Consider the following 15,342-nt stretch of genomic DNA (forward strand, 5'->3'; position numbering starts at 1 on the left):
GAACCAGGTGAGCTTTCCTGCAAGACAGGGGGCAGGGCGTTGGGAGATGGGAGGAGAAGAGAACCTTCTGGGCTGTTCCTTGAAAGTATTATTTTTTGTTTTGGAGGGTAAGATCATGACCATGCCTCTGTACGATGAGGTTTCGGAATGTCCTGCACAGCATTCAGCCAGCAGCTCCCACAGCAGCCATTAAGGTTATGGGCTCATTGTTTCTGTCCTGTTTTCGCCCAAGCACCCAGCATGGTCTGGAATTGTTTGCCTTTGTACTCGACACGGGGCACAGAGATAAGCACTCCATGTGTATTTGCTGAATAAATAAAGTGCATTGAAAGAAAGACAATTCAGGATTTTCTGCCCTCCCCCGAGTTGGAGGACACACTGATCTCCACAGAGAAGCTGCCGGGAAAGGACGGGCTCTCCCACTCTTCTTGGAGCCACTTCCGACCCCCGTGCCCTCTGCGCAGATCGACCGGAAAGCTGAGGGCAGCTCGTCACCTGTTCTCACCCCAAACTCACACCCACGTCCTGGCTGTGCCCCGGGCCCTCTCCATTCGACGCTGAATTCCCCTGCTTTTTGCCAAAACCAAAGGCAACAGGGCTCACTGAGCTCCTGGGGCATGTTTTATAACTGTCTGCCTGCTCAGGATCATTCTAGAGCCATATGCGGACTCCCCAGGACCAGGAAGAACAGCACCGGCTCCTGCTCTGACAGGAAACCGCAGGATGAAGCAGTCATCCCTCCCAGCAGTCTGGCCTCCCTGCCCACCCTGACCTCCTGCTGTCCCCGGGTCTTCGCCTCTGCCCAAACACTCCTCCTGGGACTCCTCCAGCTTCTGCAGCCCTGGCCATCCGGCAAGGCCCAGGGCGTTCCAGCTCCTCCACACAGGCCTGGGTTCAGTCTCTGGGCTTCTCTGTCGCCGCTCCGCCTGTCCTGCCCTCCTTTGCACCCTGGACAGCCCCCGGCGGGAGGCCCAAGAGCTGCACGACCCCACCCCTGCCTGGCCACGACGAGGTCCAGGGGCCACCAAAGTTGCAAAGTATGTTCTGTAACAAACAAAGTATGTAACAAACTTAAAGCTGAGATGTACAAACGTTCACTTCCCCAGGGAACAAAATGCTCTCACAGAAGGCGGGAAAAGGACAGGAATGACAAAAGCGGTTCTCTACGTGTGTGACAAACCGCAGTGTTCCCACGACGAGCCACCCTGCAAGCCTAGGTCCGAAAGGCGAGAGACTGCCGCCTCTCAGCCTGTCTATGGATCTCCAGAGAGCTGGTGGATTCTTTTGAAATAACATCGAGGAGGGCAATGATACGTAGTTTTAAACCCTGGGGAGTCCCCCTACCCCTGGCAAAATGAAAATAAACTGGCATTGTTTAACGTTGAACAAACTGAACAAAATGTAAGGCAACTGTGACCTTCTGTCTCAGCTTCCCAAGCAGCAATCAACTTCTCCACCTGACCGAGGGCCGGCGCTGGCCGGTGTGCATGCCCGAGCCGCGAGGGTTCTAGGATTCTACCCTCCATACCGCTCTTCAGGGTCCTGTGCAGCCCACTGTCCCTCATTTTCCTGGCATGCCAGGGACAAGCAGCCCGAGGTGGCTGGCACTGCCACCAGGAAGTGCCAGGGGACGGTCCTGAGGGGCTGGGATGACTGGGGGTGGCACAGAGAAGTGAACCCGGGCCCCCGGCACCCTTCTCGGTGGTGGCGTGGGGCAGGGGCCCTACCCTGGTGCCAGGCGGCCCCGGCAAACTGCCTTCCCAAGAGGATAAGGAAAGGTAGGGGAAGGGGCGGAACACCTCACTCCGTGGAACTTCCTGCGGCTGGAGTGCGAGCGCTCATTTACAAAACGCTAACACAGGGCACGGGACCATCACTGGGCTCATGCCACTCACCTCCTGTGGAGCACGCAGCCGAGTACTCCCCCCGGCTACAGGCCTAGGAGCCCAGAGCCAGGCCAGAGCATCAGGTCAGCTGTCACCCTGAGCGGCGGGTCTCACAGACGCAGCCAGGGGACACGTACTGGCAAAAATCAAGTTTAGCATTGTATTGTTTACATAAAGCAACGTGTAAAAAATGGAGTAAATGTCTGAGACAGTTTGTTTCTACCTCGCCCCGAGGAGGAGAAACGCTGTGGTGCGAGGCGGGTGCCTGCCCTTGTCCTGTGTCTCTGGTCCGGGGAAAGGCAGCGCTCCAGGGCCGAGCGGTCCTGGTCACGGCCCAGGCTGTGGCAGGTGGTGGGAGGTGGCTTCATGTCACGGTAGCTGGAGCCTCAGCCGTCCAGCACGCCTCCCCAGTGCCATCCCACGTGCCGGTCCTCTCCAGTGTGGCCTGCAGAAGCTCTCGGATTCTTCGGTTTTCCTTAGAGGTAGACTCCCAGACAACCTCAAGCTTGCCTTCCATTTCTCTGTGAGAAATACACATAAAATAGCACAAGGAGAAAATTATCTACAGAGCCCTTATGACTCCTAAAGTAGTAAGAACTCAAAGGGAAGAATGCTTAATGTCAGAGAACAGGTCCCATTGTGCTTGGGTTCCCAGGCAAAGACTCCCGGAGTTGAACGAAGCACTGAGACCCCCTGGAAATAGAAAAAATACAAGCCACAGGCTAAACATGACTTTTTACCTTTCCTCTCTACGTTTTGCCTTTTCCTTTATTTTGGGCCTTTGTTCTCTATAGAATTAACAGGTATAAGAATAAAATACAGTGACTGCAGTGGCTGACCTATGGCACAGTGGCCTGGCTGTGGGCACCCACACAGCATGAACCCTGCACGCCTCTCCTGTGCACCCTCTACCTGTCCCCACTGTGACCTGGCCAACACTCAGGAACCTCTCATAGCACCGTCCGCAGAGCCAACGATGGGCCCGGACATAAAGAGTTAGTCTGGGGGTGAGGAGGGGACCGCAGGGAGTGGGGCTTATAACCGAGGACACAGAGAAGAATGGCCTCAATAGACCACGTGCCAGGAGTGAGCGCCCAGAGGGAACCAAGACGTGTGAGGAAAGGAAAGGGTACCAGGGACTCTGTGACAGGAACCATGTGGAGTGCTGAGGAAACAGGGCCTGCAAGGTATATATGTCCTCACAGGGCCAACGTCCACTGGAGGACAGGGTACCAGCTACCACCTCACAGGACGGTGGACGCCATGGGGGATTCAGGGAGATAGAAAGACTGGCCTCAGCCTGGAAGAAGGAGCAGGCCTCATGCAGGAGGGCAGGGTGCGGAAGCCAGCTCCTTCACAGACATAGCCAGGTGGTTGTGGAAGATGCTAGAAACTGGACTACCAAGTGGGCTGAGCACTGCTGTTTAAGAAGGAGGCCAGTGAGGTTGAGGGAGGCCAGTGACATGCCCACTTGTCCAGTGTCACTTCTCTTGTTAACTGTTGCTTCCTTCCAAGGCCGCTTATGCTCACTGAATGTTGAACACTATTTAATTATTTCTGTTTTCTGGGGGCTCCTGGGTGGCTCAGTCAGTTGAGCATCCAACTTCAGTTCAGGTCATGATCTCATGGGATGGTGAGGGCTTGGGATCAAGGCCTGTCTCGCTCTGCCTGGCTCGCTAAAAAAACAAAACAAAACAAAAGAGAATGAATGAATGAATGAATGAATGAATGAATGATAAATGAATAGATGAATAAATAAATGAATAAATGAATGAACGAATAAATAAATGAATAAATAAATAGGAACTCTCTAAGGGCAGGAAAAAATAAAGACTAAACTGAAGGCACAGGGGCAGGCAATAGAATGTTGGTATTGCTCTGAGGACAAAAGCCCATGCCAGAAACCCATATTTTTGTAGAATAGAGACTAGGTGCCGGGCCCATGCAAACCAGGTATGACAGAAAACCCCAGGGCTTGCTCATATCCACAGTTCTCTTCTTCTTCCTAGAAACACTCTGAACTAAGTGTTCCACAGTTGGGCAGGTAAGTGGAGGCACATGAAGGACCCTCAAAGCAAGCATGGCTGGGCAGAAAATCTGCTCATCTTCCAGAGAAACCTGCTCTGAGAGACTAAATGTCTCCTACAGGGCTGGAGCCGCTGGCTTGTTCTCAGGTGGATCGGGAGCTTGAATCTACATTGTTCCCCATGATTGGGCATCCCCGGGACCTGTGTGGAGGGAACCAAGAATGAAAAACCATTTTTGGAACAATTAGAAAAAAAAAGCTCAGTGGATGGGTTAAACAGTACACTGGACACAGCTGAAGAGAGAATTAGTAAACTGTAATATTAAGCAGAGGAAATCACCCCAAATGCAGTTCAGAAAAATATGATATTAAGAAGTTATACCTTATAAATGTAATAATAGCATTGTGAATACTTTAAAAGTCTTTTTGTATGTTTTTAAAAGCATTACTATACTATAGCCTATTTTAAAAATTAATAATAAAATTAAAGTGGCTCCAGGTTTGGAAATATTTTCTAGCACCAAAGAGAAGCAAATACAAGTCTTCTCTGGCGAGAAACATACTTAATCCTGAACCTCAGGATTCTACAGATTAAATTCAAGTATATATGAGTTCATAGTTAAAAAGTTATTCTAAAAAGAAAGAAGCCACATAGGGTAAGATTAAAAAAATTTTTTTAAATGTTTTTATTTATTGAGAGAGAGAACGTGTGTGAGTGGGGGAGGGGAAAAGAGAGCAAGAGAAAGGATCCGAAGTGGACTCCGTGCTGACAGCAGCAAGCCCAATGTGGGGCTCAAACCCATAAACCGTGAGATCATGACCTGAGCTGAAGTCGATTGCTCAACTGAGCCACCCAAGTACCCCAAAAACAAATTTAAATTCTGCCAAATTTTAGATATTGAAAAAATAACTATGAATGAAATGTTAAAAAAGAAATAAGAGATGTACTTGAAATAAGCAAAGACCAAGAATTTATTTTAAAAATGACTAGGCAGGGGCGCCTGGGTGGCGCAGTCGGTTAAGTGTCCGACTTCAGCCAGGTCACGATCTCGCGGTCCATGAGTTCGAGCCCCGCGTCAGGCTCTGGGCTGATGGCTCAGAGCCTGGAGCCTGTTTCCGATTCTGTGTCTCCCTCTCTCTTTGCCCCTCCCCCGTTCATGCTCTGTCTCTCTCTGTCCCAAAAAAAATACATGTTGAAAAAAAAAAATGACTAGGCAGATTTTCAAAAAAAACCAAATAGAATTGAAGACAAAATATACTGTTGTTGAGATAAAAAAACAAAAAAACAAAAAAACAAACAAAAAAAACCACCTCATTGGTCGTGTGAGACAGTACACAGCTGTAGAGAGAATTAGTAACCAGAAATATTGAGCAGAAGAAATTACCCAGAATGTAGACCAGGAAAACAAGGAGATGGAAAATTTAAAACATAAGGCAAGTGGAGGATTGAGTAAGAAGATCTAACATACATTTATTTAATCTGAGTTCCAGAAGGACACTTAGAAAGAATAAGAGGAAACGATTTATTTTAAGATAATGGCTTATTTTAAGAGATGATAACTTTCTAGACTAAAGAAAGACACAAAATCACAGATATGGAGAATAATTTTTATCAAGTAGATAAATAAAAAAGAACCTTATAGTTAAACACATAACAATGAAACTGCAGAATACAAGAGACAGAGGAGATCTTAAGAATTAAGAGAAAAGGTGATCAATTATTTTTAAAAATGACAGAGGCTTACCAGAGACTTGTCTTTTGACTCGTCAAAACAGACTTCTCAAACAGAGAAGATAATGGAATATGCTGAGATAAAAAGACTGTCAAAGTAAAATCCTGTAGTTAGCAAAAATTACCTTACAAAAATGCAGACATTTGCAGGGAAACAGAAACTAAGAAAACTTACTCCCAACAGACTCTTACTAAAGAAATTTATTTATTTATTTAAATTTATTTTTGAAGGAGAGAGAGAGAGAGAGAGCGAGCATGAGCGGGGGAGGAGCAGAGAGAGAGGGAGACACAGAATCCGAAGCAGGTTCCAGGCTCCAAGCTGTCAGCACAGAGCCCAACGCGGGGCTCGAACTCACAAACTGTGAGATCATGACCTGAGCCGAAGTCAGACGCTCAACCGACTGAGCCACCCAGGCGCCCCTAAAGAAACTTCCAAATGATGCATTTTACAAAGAAGGAAACTAATCTGAGAAATAAGGTCGGTGATGCAAGAGACAATATGTTAAAAGATAAACTGAGGAAGTATGAAAATTTTGAGTTTATCTGAGCAAAAATTAAATTGGGCAGCATCTCACCTGGCAGAGAGAAAGGAGCTCTGAAGAGCTATACAAAATGAAAGACTTTTTACAGGCAGAGGGGAGCAGGAACAAGGAAGTTCTACTAGGCAAAAGTGAGTTAGTTATTGCAAACTAACTTTTCTTTAGGGGATGGCAGGGTCTCCCAGGCATATGACCTAACTAGTGCTGACCAGGCAATTCCGTATTGATTCGTTTAAGATTCCCTTTCTGGTAGAGCCAAAACTGATTAGGTCAAGTCTTGGTCTGGTGATGTGGGACTAGCATAAGTGAGGCCCATTTTGGGCCTGTCACCTTATTTATAATAATCAGTAAGTAAAGGAATGGTACTTCTGGGTAAATCAAAATAAAGAACTATAAAGAAACTAGCAACATTTAACTGGGGACCTAAAGATAACCATAGAAGATAGATCTTTGTTTTTCACTTTCATCTCCCAAATGACACTGGACAACATCAGCATATAAACTGAGGGGGGAAAATAATTAGATAAGAGCATTAGGTCTTGCTCTGGGGGAGGAAATACAGGGATATTAAATTTAGATTTCTTTTCTTAAAGTTTATTTATTTTGAGAGAGAGGCAGAGAGAGAGAGAAAGCACAGGGAGGTGAAGAGAGAGAGAGAATCCCAATCAGTGTGGAGCCTGATGCAGGGCTGAAACTCATGAACTGTGAGATCAAGACCTGAGCCGAAACCAAGAGCTGGACGCTCAACTGACTGAGCCACCCAGGTGCCCCAGTTAAATTTAGATTTTTTTTTTTTAATTTTTTTTTTCAACGTTTATTTATTTTTGGGACAGAGAGAGACAGAGCATGAACGGGGGAGGAGCAGAGAGAGAGGGAGACACAGAATCGGAAACAGGCTCCAGGCTCTGAGCCATCAGCCCAGAGCCTGACGCGGGGCTCGAACTCACGGACCGTGAGATCGTGACCTGGCTGAAGTCGGACGCTTAACCGACTGCGCCACCCAGGTGCCCCAATTTAGATTTTTTTTAATGTTAAATAACCATGGTCAAATTTTAAGGGTAACCACTGAAAGTACAGAATGCATAACTTTCAAACCATTTAAGGACAGATAATGGAATAAGGGAGAGAGCAAAAAACAAAATTCCATTTTATTAATGTGATTCTTTTTTTAAAATTATCTTATTTTTGAGAGAGACAGAGCATGAATGGGGGAGGGGCAGAGAAAGAGGAAGACACAGGATCAGAAGCAGGCTCCAGGCTCTGAGCTGTCAGCACAAGGCCCGATGTGGGGTTTGAACTCACGAACCGTGAGATCATGACCTAAGCCGAAGTGGGTGTTCAACTGAGCCACCCAGGTGCCTCTATTAATGCAATTCTAAGCACATGAACTTCACAGAGTATGCAACGTTCCCCAGTGTTTTTAATATACTGGCAACACTTCCTCTATCATATGTTTAAAGGAGGAAGTGTAACAGAGAACGCAGAGAACATAATATACCCATAATCTTATGATTACGCTCTTACAAAAAGGGAATGATTAGAGATTTTAAAATTCTCAGAAATGAGGGGCAGGCACCTGGCGGGCTCAGTTGGAGGAGCATGAGACTCTTCATCGCAGGGTCCTGTGTTCAAGTCCTACGTTGAGATTACTTAAAAAAATAACTTAAAAAAAATCCTCAGAAATGAAAGAAAAAGCAGAAATAAGACATTTAATCAAAAGTAAAATCTCCCAAGAAAATGAAATATAACAAAAGTATCAAAGAGAGGGACAAGAGGAGAGGACAATTAGAGGCTTGGGTTGATTTAAGAAGTCCAATATTCAAACAATGGGGAGTTCTGAAGAGGGGGGGGATTAGAGAAAATGAAGAGCTGGGATGTGGCGCACAGCACGGCGACTGTAGTTAACGACACCGTGTCGCAGACTTGAGACGCTGCTGCGGGACTGGATCTTCAGTGTTCCCACCATAACCACCACCGCCACCAGCACCACAGCAAAATGGGAACTAGGTGAGGCGAGGGATGTGTTAGCTAACCAGCAAACAAAAATCAAGACCAATATTACATTCGGACAAAACTAAACTGTAAAAAATAAACAGAACACGTCCAGAGGGTTTTACTAGAAAATCCTAGCAAACATTCAAAACTAACCATAGTAGACGGGGCTGGAGCGGCCCTACCTTTTCTGCTGCAGTGCCTGGTCCAGGATACCCTGCTTGTCCCGCAGCATCTGATGGAGGTGTCTCATCTCTTGCTGGTACTGAGCGGTTTTGCTAGCAAAGTCTTCCTGTTGCTCTGTCAGACGGTGACTGATGTCGCCCACTTTCAGTGCTGCCTGCTTCTTGTACCCCTGGGGGAGGAGGAAGCACTCTGTGAGCGAAGGGACGCTGCCTGTGGCCCACGGGGTGGCTTCCCAGATGTATACCCTACCCATTTGGGCCATCAGCGCCCACTGAGATAATGAGTAAACCTTCGGTAAGCCCGATCTGGGAGGGCAAGGATCATAAAAGTCCATACAGGGGGAAAAAAAAAGAATGTCACGTATAATAATACCAAATTTCTAGTTTGCATCATGCCTAGTTTTTATATGCAACAAATAAAAACAGACCAACCTGGCAAGGTCTGTGCACTCTATCGGTAAACAGATGACAGAGGTAAAAGCCTGACTCATTTGTTTTCACTTTTTTATTGTATAGTATTTAAGGTTACGACGTCCCTCTGAGCATTTCTAAGACTGTTGTCACATAGATTCCAATTTGTAGTTCACACAGATTCAGTGCTGTTTAGAGATGGACAGTTTATATATTCCCTCTGACCCAAGAATTGGTTTACCTCACAGTTTTCAAATTTCCAGGTGAAAGATTATTTTCTGCTTTCTGATTATTAATCTCTGGTTTTCATCTTTTTGTTCAACAAACGTGCCTATTTCTACTCTAGGGGTTGATTCTTTTTGTAGCCAATCTACAATCATTATTCTGTGTGTATCAGTATATAAATAAACTTTATAGATTACATTGTTAAATCTTCTATACCCTTAGTTACTTTTGTTTAATCTCTTGATCTGTCTTGGACCAAGAGAAGATTAAAGCTCCTATTATTTCTAAGTTTCCATTTCCCTTTGTATGCCCTGTGGTTTATACTATATAGATTTGCTGCTGTGTTACTTAGCACGTAGATATTTGTGGCTACGATGTATTATTAACTGTAGTCTTTTAACATTATAAATGCCCCTCCTTTTTTTTTTTTGTCTCACTTAGTGCTTTTAGCCTGAACTCTATCTTGGCACATTTAAAGACTGTACCTTCTCTTTCTTTTTGTTTGCAGAAATCTGGATTATCTTTACTCATCCTTTTATTCATAACCCTTCTGATACGCTTTGTTTCAGACAGTCTCTTGGCTCTATCGTGGGATACTGTATGCTTCATAATCCAATCTACACAACTGTTTTCTTTTAATGGGTGAAATAAACTCACTTACACTTATTTGCATTTGTTTGGTCCCAATCTTGTTATTTTGCTTGTTTTACCTACATACATCTTTAAAGACTTTAATGTAGTCCTGTTTTCTCTGTTCTTTTTACTGTTGTAATACTACTATTTAGGAATGAATCTCTTGGGATTCTTGTGGTAACTTTTATTCTCATGCCTTTATATTGTATGTCCTTACTCCTCTCATTTAGCAAAAGTTAGCTCACAACCTTTTCTTCCCCTACTTAAATATGCTCAAGCTCCTCCCACTTGATTTTTCAGCTTGAAATGATATCCTTTGAACTCTTAGTTATGAAATATGAACAATCAGCTAGCTTGTCCTACTTTCTACTTTCCTACCTCCTGAACCTATCAGTTTTCCCTTGATTGTATTATTTCCACATTGTCAAAAAACGTTTACGTTTTATTCCATCAGCCTTATCCCTGATTCCCGAAGTCTTAGTTCACAGTTAATTGTATCTTTTGCTCATTGCCACTACTTTTCTGAAATTTGCCCAATTGTTTCTTTTCTTTTTTTTTTTTTTTTAATGTTTTATTTATTTTTGAGAGAGAGAGCACAAGCAGGGCAGGGGCTAGAGATAGAAAGTGTGAGCAGGGGAGGGGCAGAGAGAGAGGAAGAGAGAGAATCCCAAGCAGGCTCCAAGATGTCAGCGCAGAGCCCGATGAGGGGCTCAATCTCATGAAGCATGAGACTGTGACCTGAACCGAAATCGAGAGTCGGACGCTTAACCGAATGAGCCACCCAGGTGCCCCTGACCAACCGTTTCTTGACTGGCTGAACTCAAGCTGATTGATCTTTGAGGAAGATTTATGGGAAGATGTGCCCAGAGTTCTCACACTGTCAAAACTGTCTGATGAGTAGTGTGATTGGATGGAAACATCCTTGGCTCATACTGTTTCCTCGAATATTTATAGAAGGCATTGCACCGCTCTCTGGCATTCAGTGCTGCTGCTGAGAAGTGTGATGCCAACATGGTTTTCTTTTTCTTATTTCTCGTTTTTTTTGCCTGCATGTCCAAGGTATTCTTTCTTTATCTTAAAGTCCTTTCAATGTATAGATTCATGTCTTCATTTATTTCAGAAAAGCTTTTATGAATTATGGTTCTGAGTTGTTTTGATTTCTTCTTTGGGGGCTGTTAACAATAGGCACATTGGCTCTCTTATCCCTCTCCACTGGTTTTTTTTTTTTCCTCTACTGGATTCTTTTCACATCTTTATTTCTGCCTTTCTGTCTTTACCTTTCTCATTTCTATTCTTTATGTCCCTGTTGTGCTTTTAGGATAGGTTTCTCTTCATGCTCCCTGTAATTCAGTCTACGTTTCTGAAACAGATGCTCCCTTCCTTTGATGTCTTCTCAGAGTTGTGTCAGTTTCAGTTCCCATCCTCCTCCATCTGGTTGTCTGTTTCTGCTTTGTAGGATTTCCTCCTAGCTCTGATGGCTTTATTAAGTTTTAGCTTTCTAGCCACCTAGCTACCTCCTTACTTATCTACCTACCTGCCTATCAATTCCCCATCGAATATAGTTGATAATTTTGATCTTGTGGCAACATTTCTTGAAAAAAAAATTTTTAATGTTTATTTATTTTTGAGAGAGAGAGAGAGAGAGAGAGAGAGAGAGAGAGTGCGAGCAAGTGAGGGACAGAGAGAGAGAGGGAGACACAGAATCCAAAGCAGGCTCCAGGCTCTGAGCTGTCAGCACAGAGCCAGATGTGGGGCTCGAACCCATGAACAGTGAGATCATGACCTGAGTGTGGCAACATTATTTCTGATGCATTTTCATCATGTGCAGGACAATTATACTTCTGTTTTTCTTCCTTTTTCTTATTTTGCCTCTGGAGGTCCCTGAATTCCTCTGAGCTGAGGTTCCTAGGAGCATGACTGGTTGGGTCAACTTCCAGGCTTTTCATGCTGTCTCTCTTGTGGCCCCCCTCTCGGGTCCTCTGAATCTAGCCTGGCTCGGAAGGGCTTCTGCCTGTGGCTCTGGCTTCCCAGATCTCAACACAGCCCTGACCTCCAGGGTGCCGTCCTCACTTCTGGGAGTCCTATTTTGCTGGGGTTTCCTGAGATGTCATCTTCGAATTTTCTCGACCTTTTCTAGGTTTCTTCTCTCCACTTCCCCAGAGATCTGCCCTGTCTAACAGGGATCCAGCTCTCAGGTGCCTCTCTGGGTGGCTGAGTAGACCCTTTTTACTATCTTATTTAGATGAACAGTACTGAGATACATTCCAACGCAAGGCCAACCACACTGACAATCAGACCTTCTCTTTTGGAAACAAAAGCCAATAGGAAAGCCAGAAAACCCCACAAAAACCCACGATTGCTCATTATTATTCAAAATATTTCTATTTAGATTCCTATCATTAATGGTATGGTGTAGTCCTTCTAGCCTTTCTGGAAGTTGAAAGACTGTTGTGTATATTGCGTTTGACTTTGAATTTTTAAAATTGTAAAATATATTATTTAATTAATTCTCCAAAAGGTTATTGAATTTATTGAATTGAATACTGCGTGTCAGGTGCTATTTCAGGGGCCTGGGATATACCAGTGAACAAAAACAGAAAAAAATCCCTGCCCCTGTGGAATTTATAGTCTGGTCAGAGGGACAGATAATTGCCAGTAAACATAATAAATAGGTTATGTACCTGTCGGAAGGTGATGCTGTCTATGGAAGAAACATTAAAGCAAGGTAGTGAGAATGAAGGGTGTGGAAGAATGGTTGGACAGCAACTGTAATGGTCAAGGTGTGCCTCATTGACATGGTGACATGTATACATTTGCAGGGAAGCTTAGGAAGCATATATGAGTAATTTAATAACAAAGCAAACACCATGGAACTATCATCTAAGTTAATAGATAGAATATTAGCAGTAGCCTGCAAGTCCCCAAGAATCCCAACCCTTCAGGCATACAGTTGACCCCTGAGCAACAGGAGCGTGGATTGCATGGGTCCATTTATATGCAGATTTTTTGGATAAATACGGTACGGTACTATAAGTGTATTTTCTCTTACATTTTTTCTAATAACATTTTCTTTTCTGTAGCTTACTTTATTGTAAAAATGCAGTATATAACACATACAACATAGAAAATATGTGTTAATTGACTGTTTATGCTATTTGTAAGGCCTGTGGTCAAGAGTAGGCCATTAGTAGTCACATTTTGGGGGAATCAGAAATTACACATGGATTTTTGACTTCATGGGAGTTGGTGCCCCAACCCTCCTGCATTATTCAAGGGTCGACTATAATCATTAATTTCATTTTTGCTAAAATCTTTTTCTTACCTTTCATTTTTAGTTTTATAATCTAAGTATGCCCCAAACCCTTTAATTTTGCCTACTTTAAACTTTATATAAATGCAAACATATTGCAGGTTCTCATTTCCGTTGTGTTCCTTTCACTCAATATCGTGCTTGCGAGATTCACCCACAATACCGTAAATATAATTTATTCATTTTCATTGGTATTAGGTATTCCTTTGTGAATACATCACAATTTATTTATCTGTTCTGCTGATGAGTATGAGGTTGTTTTGTTTGGGACAATATGAATAATGCTGTTGAGACCGTCACCTTAACTGATTTCTGGTGCACACATGTGAGAGTCCCCCTATCTGGAAAGGAGAAGGGAGGGACGACTGGGTGGTGAGCTTTACTCATGGTCTGAACCAATTTCCAGCCCCAGCAACAATGTAGAAAAGTTCCCACTGCTTCATGTCATTGCCAAATGCTCTGTATTGACAAATATCTTTTTTTTTTAAATTTTTTTTACTGCTTATTTATTTTTGAAGGAGAGAGAGACAGAGCATGAGTGGGGGAGGGGCAGAGAGAGGGAGACACAGAAACCGAAGCAGACTCCAGGCTGTGAGCTGTCAGCACACAGCCCAATGTGGGGCTTGAACTCATGAACCGTGAGATCATGACCTGAGCCCAAGTCGGACACTTAATTGACTGAGCCACCCAGGCACCACTGTATCGTCAAATTTCTTAATTTTTGACCTTGTGGGTACCAAATCGGTAAAAACACATTCTCGTTGGCCACTTTTAAGATTTTTTTTAATAACTAAAAACAATGTTTATTTATTTATTTTGAGAGAGAGAGAGAGTGCACATGTGCATGAGTGGGAAAGGGGCACAGAGAGAGGGAGAGAGAGAATCCAAAATAGGCTCCATGCTGTCCATGGGGAGCCCGATCTGGGGCTTGATCTTATGACCTTGGGATCATGACCTCAGCTGAAATCAAGTGTCGGACACTTACTGACTGAGCCACCCAGGTGCCCCACTTTTAAGATTTTATCTTTGTCTTTGGTGTTCTGCAGTCTCACTATAGTGTATCTAGATATGCGTTTCTCTTTCTTTATCCTGCCTCGTAGTTAGGTTATGACAAATATGTGTACTTGAAGATTAAACTTACCATATCCTCATTTACTTTAAAACTGTGTCAGGAATAAAATTCCTAGAAAACTAAGTTATCTGTTCAGAATCTCTGATGACATTTTAGAAGTCCACACAACTCCAAAAGCTATCTGGTTAAATTAAATCACTCCTACCATTGGACGCCACAGGATAAGCTCCCCTGAGATCTGGTTGGAGGACTCATGACAGGCATTTTCAACTTTGCTTTCAGCAAAGGAACCCTTTCTTCAAGTAGCACCATGCCCGAAAGTGCACATTTGGGAACAGGAGCAGAGCTGCTGTGGCCCACAGAGGGGATGAGCCCCCGACCCGCAGCGGGAGCGTCCCTCACCACAAAGGCCACTGCCTGTTATAAAAGAGAACAGCGATGTGCTGGCGGCTAGGCTAGTCTTCTCTGAATTTAGTTACATGGAGGTGATCTCGCCTGGGGAAGGCCCAGAACCCAGATCAGGGTAGCTCAGAGACACTTCATGTGGCAGACCCTACTGGAAGCCAGAGAGGCCCTCAGGCAGCACCTCTGTCTGTACCACTTGAAAATCAAGATGGTCAGGCCATGCGGCTTCCAAAAACTTAATATTTGTTATTTAAGCAATATTCATGAAATATAGGGGAAAAAAGTCTATTTTTTGCATTAGGACATACATTTGGGCCTGAGTAATTATAAGTTAAATTTTATTTATTTATCTATAAATTTTGTGTATACATACGTATATATGTGTATACACATACATATAGGTACACATGCTGTTCACCCAGCACTACACTTATTTACACAGAGCTAGCCAATGTTTCATTTGTCTTAGTTTGTGAGTTTCCCCACATAGTAAATGTCATCAGTCTATTTCTCCTTGTATCAGGCCCTTAAATCGTCATCCTACAGAAGTCCTAGATCTAATTACCCACACGTGGAGCTACACTCCCCTTCAAAACCCACAGGTTCCCTGCCTTGCACCAAGGCCTCTAGCCTGCCTATCCTCTCCCTGCCCCTGACCACACCCCTGATCCCACTCCAGAGAAAACGGTTTGGCTGGTAACGCTGTGGATGCAGGTGCAGAGGCCGGCAGTAAGAACACAGATGGCAGGGAGAACAGAGGTCAGGTGAGGGAGGTGGCCTGGCAGGGGAGAGTTGGTGCAGTGACAACGACTTTCTTGGGCAGAGAAACCAGAGGGTGCAATTAGGATTGAGCAAGAGAGGAATACGTCAACCCTGATCTCTAACTGAACCAATAAATGCTGGCCTTGAGAATAAAGCCTGCACAT

General features: G+C 44.2%; 1 protein-coding gene across 6 annotated transcripts in view; it reads right to left on the reverse strand.

Moving 5' to 3' along the window:
• Positions 1-2,023: 2,023 nt before the first annotated feature.
• CEP89 (centrosomal protein 89) overlaps positions 2,024-15,342 on the reverse strand; it is a 70,495-nt gene continuing 57,176 nt past the window's right edge. For 5 of the 6 annotated variants that reach the window (XM_053211187.1, XM_015073115.3, XM_027044932.2 and 2 more), the window contains 2 exons: positions 8,361-8,530; positions 2,024-2,407 (listed from right to left, as the gene is read on the reverse strand). In XM_053211187.1, the coding sequence (XP_053067162.1) occupies positions 2,251-2,407; positions 8,361-8,530 (327 nt within the window). In that variant the 3' untranslated portion in view covers positions 2,024-2,250. Of the gene's footprint in view, positions 2,408-5,657; positions 5,734-8,360; positions 8,531-15,342 lie in introns of all 6 variants that reach the window. The other variant, XM_027044933.2, reaches the window with a different exon arrangement.

Source organism: Acinonyx jubatus, chromosome E2 (assembly GCF_027475565.1).
Source record: "Acinonyx jubatus isolate Ajub_Pintada_27869175 chromosome E2, VMU_Ajub_asm_v1.0, whole genome shotgun sequence".
Lineage (NCBI taxonomy): Eukaryota > Metazoa > Chordata > Mammalia > Carnivora > Felidae > Acinonyx > Acinonyx jubatus.